This window comes from Lipotes vexillifer, unplaced genomic scaffold (genome assembly GCF_000442215.2).
Source record: "Lipotes vexillifer unplaced genomic scaffold, Lipotes_vexillifer_v1.1 scaffold1639, whole genome shotgun sequence".
Classification (NCBI taxonomy): Eukaryota; Metazoa; Chordata; class Mammalia; order Artiodactyla; family Lipotidae; genus Lipotes; species Lipotes vexillifer.
In genome coordinates this window covers 1,102,345-1,112,829 of record NW_006782296.1, presented here as the reverse complement: position 1 = coordinate 1,112,829, position 10,485 = coordinate 1,102,345, and the positions used below count along the sequence as shown (strand labels likewise).

The following is a 10,485-nucleotide window of genomic DNA, read 5'->3' as shown; positions in this document are numbered from 1 at the left end:
TTGTGGCGCACAGGCTTAGTTGCTCTGCAGCATGTGGGATCTTCCCGGACCAGGGCTCGAACCCGTGTCCCCTGCATTGGCAGGCAGTTTTTTTTTTTTTTTTTTTTTGCATTATGCGGGCCCCTCCCGTTGCGGAGACGCGCAGGCTCAGCCGCTCCGCGGCATGTGGGATCCTCCCGGACCGGGGCACGAACCCGTATTCTCTGCATCGCCAGGCGGACTCTCAACCACTGCGCCACCAGGGAAGCCCCGGCAGGCAGATTCTTAACCACTGCGCCACCAGGGAAGTTCCCATTGTTATTCAGTATTGCTTAGGTTGTTTTTTCTTTTAACCACGGAGACACTTTTTATTTTTTGTACTCAGATTCATCTTTTCTTCTCATATCCAGAGTTATAACAGATATCAACTATGTTTTATTCTAATACTTTAAAAAGTCCATCTTTGCCCACTGGTTTGAGGAGCCACCTCCATTAGTGGTTTTTCAGCAAAGGAGTAACACAGATCCATTTTAGAGAGAGAATTCTAGTAGAGATGCAGGAAGCAGGCTGAAGAAGGGAGAAAGTAGTGGGTATTGTTTATAACCTTTCAGGGTTTTGGTGGGGTTTTTTTTTACATTTTTGTTTTTCTTCTAGGATTTTTTAATGCATAAATTTTATTCATTTTCCAAAATTGGGATAATTCTGTTCCGTATCCTGTATTTTTCCGTTAATACATCAGGAGCATTTTTCTAAATGTTTGAATTAATTTATTGAACAGATATTTATTGAGAACCTACTACCATTTGTCAGGCTGTGGGGTTTTAGATATTAGGGATAAAAGAACAAAATCCTGCCTTCAGGGAGCTTATATTCTATAAACAATAAAATTGTAAAATAAAAGTTATGTGAGGGTTAAGTGCTATAAAGAAAATTAAAGGGGCTAGAGAATGACATGTTATTTTAGGAAAGTGGTCTGAGGAAAGTCGTTAAGGAGATGACTTTTGAGCAGACTTGAATGAAATGAGAGTGTTCTGCTAATATCTATGAAATAAAAAAGTTCAAAGCAGTGAAAATAGCAAGTACAGAAATCTTGAGGCAAAAGTATGGCGTGATTGGTATGATCAGAGGAATAGTGAGGACGTAGATATTCCTAAATCGGAATGAGCAAGAGGGAGAATGGAAGGTGATGAGACCAAAAGTGTGCTAGTAGCTGTATGATAAAGGGCGTTGTAGACTATAGTAAAGATTTTGGGTTTTGTTCTGAGAGAGTTTTGAGCAGAAGAGGGACATGATCTGACTTACTTTCTAAAAGCTTTACTCTGGTTGCTTTTTGGAGAAGAGATTTGAGAGGCATAAGAGCATAAGCTAGGGGACCAATTAGAAGACTCTGGCTTTTACAGTAATCTTGGTTAGAGTTGAAGGGGGCTTGGATCAGAGTGATGGCAGTGGAGGTGGAAAGAAGTGGTTGGATTGTGGATATATTTTGAAGATAGAACTGACAGGATTCGCTGATATAGTTTGCCTATGGAGTGAGAAAAAAGAGTGAGGTTGCCTTGAAGGTTTTGGCCTAAAAAACTGCATGAATGGCGAAACTACTTACTGAGTTTGGGAAAACTGCAGACAGAGTAAGAGTAGCTCTTTGGAGGATGGGAGGATTGGTTTGGGTTATGTTAAATTTCAGGTGCCTATTAGACATCCAGGAGAAGATGTAGAGTAGCAGATGAATTTCAAGTCTGAAGTTTCAGGGAGATGTTGGAGCAAAGTGGGACATCATTTCCAGCTTGGATTCTGGTGGAAGAACCAGCAAAGAGCACTGAAAAGGATGGGCTAATAAGATAGGACAAAAATCAGGATATGTATTTAGAAGTTTGGAAAAGGAAAAGTAAGACAGAAGTAGAAACTGAAAAATAATAGCCATGAGAGTTTGATATCAGGCTGGCCAGTCCCTCATTGCCACCCCCAGCTCATCCATAGGCAACCACTGACGTGCTTTATGTCATTATAGATTAGTTTGCATTTTCTAGAATTTTATATAAATGGAATCATACAGTGTGTGCCTTTTTTTTTTTTTTTTTTGCCTGACTTCTTTCATTTGGTCTAATTATTTTGAGATTCATCCATGCTATGCATATCAATAGTTTATTGCTGAGTAGTATACCACTGTATGAGTGTACCAAAATTTGTTTACTCATCAACCTGCTGATGGGCATTTGTGTTGTTTCCAGGTTCTGGCTATTACAGATAAAATTGTTGTGAACATTTATGTGCAAGTCATTTTATAGACATACGGTTTTAATTCTTGCCTAGGAGCAGAATGGCTGGATCATATACTTGGTATATGTTTAACTTCTAAGAAACTGCCAGACTATTTTCCAAAGTGATTATACTATTTTACAGTCCTACTTGTATGAGAGTACCAGTTTCTCCACATCCTCACCAACACTAGGTATGGTCATTCATTTTTCTTTTCTTTTCTTTTCTTTTTTAAAATTTATTTATTTATTTTTGGCTGCATTGGGTCTTCTTTGCTGCACGCGGGCTTTCTGTAGTTGTGGCGAGCAGGGGCTACTCTTCGTTGTGGTACGGTGGCTTCTCGTTGCACGGCACAGGCTCTAGGCACGCAGGCTTCAGTAGTTGTGGCTCGTGGGCTCTAGAGCGCAGGCTCAGTAGTCGTGGTGCATGGGCTTAGTTGCTCTGTGGCATGTGGGGTCTTCCCCAACTAGGGCTCGAACCCATATCCCCTGCGTTGGCAGGCTGATTCTTAACCACTGCACCACCAGGGAAGTCCCTCTGTGTGCTTTTTTAGTGGTTGTTTTAGGTATTACACTGTACGTACATAATATATTGCCATCATTGGTGTCACATTTTATAGATTTCAGTGAAGTACAGACACCTCCCTTTATATCCCTTTACCCTCCCTGCTGCATTTATACCAGGGTTCGCTGCTTATTCCATTTTTGGACAGGCTGATGCAGTGGAATCTAGGAGGAAAAAATATATATAGAGAGAGAAGAGATTGCAGTGAAAAATGTAAGGCAAATCCGATAGGAATGCATTTATTCATTTGTCAAATGTTTATTTAGCACTTAAAAATGGCCAATCAGGGACTTCTCTGGTGGCACAGTGGTTAAGAATCCGCCTGCCAATGCAGGGGACTCGGGTTCAAGCCCTGGTCCGAGAAGATCCCACATGCCGCGGAGCAACTAAGCCCGTGAACCACAACTACTGAGCTTGCGCTCTAGAGCCCGTGAGCCACAACTACTGAGCCCACGTGCCACAACTACTGAAGCCCGTGCGCCTAGAGCCTGTGCTCCGCAACTAGAGAAGCCACCACAATGAGAAGCCCGTGCACCGCGAAGAAGAGTAGCCCCGGCTCACGGCAACTAGAGAAAGCCTGCGTGCAGCAATAAAGACCCAACGCAGCCAAAAATAAATAAATAAGGTAATTAATTTTTTTAAAAAATGGCCAGTCATCGGGCTAGATGCTAGGGAAGCAGAGATAAAAGATGTGTCTAACATCTAGGGGCTCCCAGTACAGTTGAGGTGGTAAGACAAAAAGTTGCAGCAACACTGGTAGTAATGGTAATAAGGGTGCTTGCCTTGAGACCAGGCACAGCTCTGAGCACTTCATATGTATACCATCTTTGTATCTACCCTTTTACAAGCATTTTCACCCCTGAACTAAATTTACCACCTTCTCTGTCACTTTTCTCAATGCCCAAAGAAGTTATCCTCCTTAGTGAAAAAAAAAAACATTTTTGTTGAAGATACCATTTTCCTAGTTTATTTTTCCCTTCCAACTGCCAAGAAACAAACTTGGAGTTCTTTTTGGGTTTTATGTTTTGTTGTTGTTTGTTTTGGGGGGTTTTGTTTTGTTTTAACTTTCAATTCATTCTATGTGTAAGATCTTAAACCCTGAAATTTCCCCCTTTGATTTTTTTTTTTCCAATTTCTTTTGGCAGCAGAACTAACCCCCCACCTTTAATCTTTGTGAGTTTATTATTTAGTTTAATTCCGATTCCAAAGATTGGTGTGAGGTGCCCTCCTCTGTATTCACATGGGGCCTGTACATAGTTCCACCTCATCTGGAATGTAATTCTTTACTAGTAGTTAAAAGCTGAGACTGGAGCAAGACTGGCTGACTTCAGATTCTAGTTTCACCTCTTAATACCTGGATGATCTTGGGCAAATTTTATAAACTTTCTGGACCTCATTTCTTCATCTTTAAAATAGATCTAATCATATAATCCACCTCCAGAGATAATCCAAATAATGAGCTTTTATATTTAATCTTCAAAGATCCTGAGTTTAAGACATGAGGTAAACTTTGACTTGATCCTGTTAGGATGTAGCTGATAGAAAACTCTTCAAATATAAATAATTTGGGAGGGGATTACTTAATTTATTACCGTGTTGATACCAAGTAATTTTTAAAATTCTATTTTCTAGTGTAAGACAAGGTAGATTTGAAAGTTATTTGGAAAACAGACTAAAAATAGCACATTTGATTTCTGTCCAGTAAATGTTATAAAAGCAAACATGATTTTCTTCAGTATGTGTGGGGGGGGGTGGAGAGAGAATTGAGAATCCTATTAAATGTCAAATGATTGATGTCTGTACTGTATTAAGAATACCTTCTGCAGTAAATGGGCAAAAGGATAGAAATAGTTCACAAAGAAGGAGGAATATAGGGGAAGGGTATCCTGCTGTATTAAAAACATACAAATCGACATAATTTTGAAATACCATTTTACACCTAGCAAAGTAGCATAACAGACAGTGCTGATGAGGTTGAGGTAAAATTGTACTAATTCGTTGCCAGGCATTGTAAACTGCTAAGACCTTTTTAGAAAGTCAAATGACAGTACAGAGCAAAAACCATGCAGACTTACATTTCTTGTGTCCTGATAATAGCACTTCCTAGAATCTGTCTATAGATAAATTCAACCAAAATATAAAGGATATATTCAAGAAGACATTAAGTGTCAAAATACTAAATCAGTTGGCTTTCCTGATTGGCAAAAAATATTTGGGTGTTTGGCATTCCCCTACCTCTCACCACCACTCATCACATGCTCCCATATTTTCCATTCAGAGAGTATGGAGGTGATTTTTATTTTTTCACGAGAGCTGTTCACAGGTTAATTGCATGCTCTCACTCCCTACTCTATAACCAAGTCTGTTTGCTGAAACAGGGAAGTCAGAGAAGACTGTGTTCTGAATCTTAGGCTTCTGGTAGGAGAGCGAAAAAATGTTTCTGAGAAAAGGGAATTTTAGTGGAGCAAGAACACAGCAAGACCACACTTGGCAGTGACACGTTTTTGCTTAGAAATGTCAATTCCGGAACCCACCATTCTACTCATTCAGTTTTTTCTCCTCTCTCACACCCTCCCTCCCTCTTCCCCTTTCCACCCCACGCCCCAAATTGAAGGAGTCTACTCTGATACTTAAGCCTTTCTCTTAATGCTTACAAGGAGAAGAAAGGGATTTGGAAAGGGAAGAGTATCAAAGAAAAACCTACTGACAGCTCAGTAGATCCACAGTGGTGATGCTGCCATTTGATTAGGAAGCCCATGGTTATTTTAGAAAGAAAATCACCCATCACCCATTTTATGAGATGCTGAAGCTACATTACTTTACACATCATTTATACTCAAGGTTCAGGTATAGGGTGCTATGGCACTTATAAGTACCCACGGAAAACCAGGCTCTAAGTGTTCATCATTGTCTAGGCCTACAGCTTAACCAGTATGCAGTGTGTATTTCTGGATGTGTTTAAGTGGCTGCTTTATAACTTATAAGCTTTGAAGGGTTTGTCACTAATTTCCGCCCCCCCCAAAAAAAAGGTTATTGTATTAGGTGCTGAACTGTTGAGAAATTATTTCATAGCAAAAATTATTTAAAAGGTGCCCGTTTGTTTTCGGTATGGACGGCAGTGTAGAGGATGAGCTTCCTTACTAATTAACAATTGCACTTTCAGGACTTTGGCTTATTGGAACAAGTAGAATTTCAGGCTTTAAGGGAAATGCTTTAGATATGGCGTTTGGGGAAAATGTGAATCTGGACTTGTGGACGTGAATCATTATTGAGTTCTGTGTTGGAAATCTGGCTTACATCACCATTTAAAGACTACATATTATTTACTTCTTGTGTGGTTTTATAACTTGTGTATGCAGTGAGAGAAGTGGTGAGCTCAGTTGGACATCAGGGCTGGAAATAAGAGTTGTACTTGAAGTCCTATGGTGAGATCTTTGCGTGGTTGAATTCTGTATGTGAATCTTCGTACTTGCATGTTGTGCAGATGCCTGAACTTTTTTTCTTCTTCATTGACCTTTTGGGAATTGTTCTGGGTTTTTTTTCATGTATCTTTTTTATTAAGTTATTTTGAACACATAATAACTTGGAACACTCAGGGATTGCTTTACATTCATTTATTAAATTAAATGATAGTAAGTGCGGATGATTCTTGGCCATAGCTATTCCATAGTTTGCAGAACTTGATAATGAGCAATAATTCGTCCTGTATATATATATTTTTAATCACAATACAGATGCAGGTGTTTTCCTTCTGTGAGCAGTTGAGTCTGTAAATCACCTTCTGTGGATGTGGGTGTCCCAATGACTGAGAGCCAGCTGTTGGGTGTTTTAACTAAACAGCTTGCTCCTAGTTGGCTGCTCAGATCCCATTGAGAGAGGTATTGGCTGCTCCAGAGAACAGAACAGGAATAGAGCACACAGGGTGAAGATTTTTGCAAGGCCTTTAGTGACCCAGTTTAAATTTGGTGAAATTTTCTACTTTGGCTTTTTCCTATAGGTGCCAGGGTTCATCTGCTTCAGATTTTCACCAGTGACTCATCTTCCTGTCATATTTTCTTAGACTACAGTGACCTAAGACTCTTCGAGTCACTGTTAGGTAGTTTCTCCTACCACATATAGGAGGAGAGAACAGTGATATTCAAACTCAAGCCTGTTTCCACCTCATGCTGATTGATTCCTATGGTACATAGAAAACTGTTTCTCCCTGAAAATGGCGTTCTAGTGATTTATTTTTTTCTGTGGGAGGAAACTTATGACCTTCTCTTTTCTTTTTCCCTTCCAGAGGGAATCTGGAAAACTTGTAAGCAAAACATCATTTCTCTTAGAAAATTTTGGATAGCAGAAATTCTGGATAACAGGTAAAAAGTATATTTAAATTTCTTTGGTGATGCTGGTAATCAACTATTATCTGCAGAAGTAAACCAAGAGAGGGAAGATAGAAGAGAAAAGCTAGGTGTACTATGTGGCAGGGGTTGTATTAGGGATTTTACATACATTATGTCATTTGATGGTTTCTACCTGGATTCTGGGCATAGATCTAAGAATCTCAGAATAAAACTATCCTTCAAAATGCTGTTTTAAGTGGATTTGTCTACTGATTGGATTTTTAATGTCCTCACAATTCAATCTACAGGCATTTTTTAACTTCTACCATAAACAAAATACAGAACTATAATACAGAATGCTAGAATCTCTGTGATGCAGCGTAGCTCAGGAGTGTCTTCCTTGTTTCTTTCTGTCTTTTATTTTAGTTCTTGATCTTTGCCAGTTATTTGCAGCTGTACTATCTCCTTAATTCTTTTTTTAATACTTTGTCACCAGGTCCAAAATTTAACTTTCCTGATAAGGTACCTCTTCACAATGGAGTCCATCCAGCCCAGGTGTCCCCATTATGTTCTCAGTGGCAGTCTTACTGTGACCGAATAGCCATCCTTCTGTGCTATTTTCTTATCTATATTCCACAAAGTTCGAAGGTCTTATGAAATAATACTGTATGTAAAAAAATCCAGTATAGGGCTTCCCTGGTGGCGCAGTGGTTGAGAGTCCGCCTGCCGATGCAGGGGACACGGGTTCGTGCCCCGGTCCGGGAGGATCCCACATGCCGCGGAGCGGCTGGGCCCGTGAGCCATGGCCGCTGAGCCTGCGCGTCCGGAGCCTGTGCTCCGCAGCGGGAGAGGCCGCAACCGTGAGAGGCCCGCGTACCGCAAAAAAAAAAAAAAAATCCAGTATACTTTGAGAAATATATCTCAAATGATAGCTGTAATTTTACCTTTTAAGCTAAGGAAGACACGAAAACTAATCAGACTTCCTAGGACCCTGTAGGCCCAAACCAGTGCTCTTAGACTGAGGTGAATGGTCCTACCTGATGGTAGTATGGAGAGTGAGATGCTATTTATTCTAACAGTCATTCTGTTATGAGCCTTGAAGATAAATTTCAGGTATGTAGAGAAGTGGTTCCTAGAGATATCATCCATGAAAAAATGAAGAGTTTAATATTTGCTGATTTTCCTTTGGTATTTTTCATTTTTATCAGGGCGAACCAGTTCAGTCACCATGAGCTGGAGCTTCCTCACTCGCCTGCTAGAGGAGATCCACAACCACTCCACGTTTGTGGGGAAGATCTGGCTCACTGTATTGATCGTCTTCCGGATTGTCCTTACAGCTGTAGGAGGAGAGTCCATCTATTACGACGAGCAAAGCAAGTTTGTGTGCAACACAGAGCAGCCAGGCTGCGAGAACGTCTGCTATGATGCCTTTGCACCCCTCTCCCACGTGCGCTTCTGGGTGTTCCAGATCATCCTGGTGGCCACCCCCTCAGTGATGTACCTGGGCTATGCCATTCATAAGATTGCCAAAATGGAGCACGGTGACGCAGACAAGAAGGCCGCTCGGAGCAAACCCTATGCAATGCGTTGGAAACAGCACCGGGCTCTGGAAGAAACAGAAGAGGACCATGAAGAGGATCCCATGATGTATCCAGAAATGGAATTAGAAAGTGAAAAAGAAAATAAAGATCAGAGCCAATCTAAACCTAAGCATGATGGCCGACACCGGATTCAGGAGGATGGGCTCATGAAAATCTATGTGCTGCAGCTGCTGGCAAGGACCGTGTTTGAGGTGGGCTTTCTGATAGGGCAGTACTTTCTGTATGGCTTCCAAGTCCACCCATTTTATGTGTGCAGCAGACTTCCTTGCCCTCATAAGATAGACTGCTTCATTTCCAGACCCACTGAAAAGACCATCTTTCTTCTGATAATGTATGGTGTCACAGGCCTTTGCCTGTTGCTTAACGTTTGGGAGATGCTTCATTTAGGATTTGGGACAATTCGAGACTCACTAAACAGTAAAAGGAGGGAACTGGAAGATCCGGGTGCTTATAATTATCCTTTCACTTGGAACACACCATCTGCTCCCCCTGGCTATAACATTGCCGTCAAACCAGATCAAATCCAGTACACCGAACTGTCCAACGCTAAGATTGCCTACAAGCAAAACAAGGCCAACATCGCCCAGGAGCAACAGTATGGCAGCCATGAGGACAACCTCCCAGCTGACCTGGAGACTCTGCAGAGGGAAATCAAAATGGCTCAGGAACGCCTGGATCTGGCAATCCAGGCCTACAGTCACCAAAACAACCCCCATGGTCCCCGGGAGAAAAAAGCCAAAGTGGGGTCCAAGGCTGGGTCCAACAAAAGCAGTGCTAGTAGCAAATCGGGGGATGGGAAGACCTCCGTCTGGATTTAATCTTGGCTGGGCTTAAAACTTGTGCTTTTCATAGTTCATGGTAAGCAGCGGCTCACTGAATAATGACTTCCATTGAGTAAACATTTGGCTCTGGTTATTTTCAGGGATGCTGTTGGCTCATGATCCAAGCTCAGGGGACTCTGAAGTGGGGGCTGGGACAGGGGGAAAGAACGGGAAACACAGTGTTCCTGGACACATGTTCCAGCAATAATACAGTTGCAGAACTTTACATTTGTGTCTTCCAGACCTGGAAAAGAACAGATATATTTAAATCATTCTTGTTGAACAGTTTTTGTATGTACAGTATTATGGTACTTTTTTTTTTTTCGTATGAGAACGTTTTTTTGTATTTGTATATTGGACCACTGTAGTTATACTTTTATATTAAAGGGGAAATAATCCTTAAGGTAATGCCTATTAGGCTAGTGTTATTACTTTGTTCAGCAAATTCCACCCTGGATTTAAAGTTTTAATAGATGCTACATACCTAATAAAAGTGCCTCTCGTGTTGCAGGGAAGATTTCAGATATGTAAGGAGCCGGAGGAGGATGAATCTGTTCTCAGTCTTGGAAAGAAAGTCCATAGTACAGGGAGGTTGAGATCTCTCTTTGACTTGAGAAATCTTTGAATCTCATTCATGTGTCCAGAGTTGTATCTAGTCTTTGAAAACCTATTTGTGTTTTCAAAGTAGATAAAGTGATTCACTGCAGAAGTCCTTTCAGTATCAAGCCTTGCCAGTATATGCTTTGATGGTGTGTATATAATGTCAGTTCTTTCAAAAGGCTGATGCACAAAGGTGTCCTCATCCAATAGCAGTGTGGAGACCCTGGCTAGAACTGTTCTAAGATCCCTCTGTCACAGAACAAAGGCACACCTGGAAAATAAGCCCTGATAAGATGTTTAGCCCTGTTTGATTTGCCTTAAATCTGTATCCAAAAACCTGCC

General features: G+C 41.1%; 1 protein-coding gene across 1 annotated transcript in view; it reads left to right on the top strand.

Annotated features, from left to right (window-relative positions):
• GJC1 (gap junction protein gamma 1) overlaps positions 1–9,946 on the top strand; it is a 32,617-nt gene extending 22,671 nt beyond the window's left edge. Inside the window, exons 2-3 of the mRNA XM_007455128.1 lie at positions 7,079–7,154; positions 8,330–9,946. Coding sequence (XP_007455190.1) covers positions 8,350–9,540 — 1,191 coding nt within the window. The 5' untranslated portion in view covers positions 7,079–7,154; positions 8,330–8,349 and the 3' untranslated portion in view covers positions 9,541–9,946. The remainder of the gene's footprint in view (positions 1–7,078; positions 7,155–8,329) is intronic.
• The last annotated feature ends 539 nt before the right edge of the window (positions 9,947–10,485 follow it).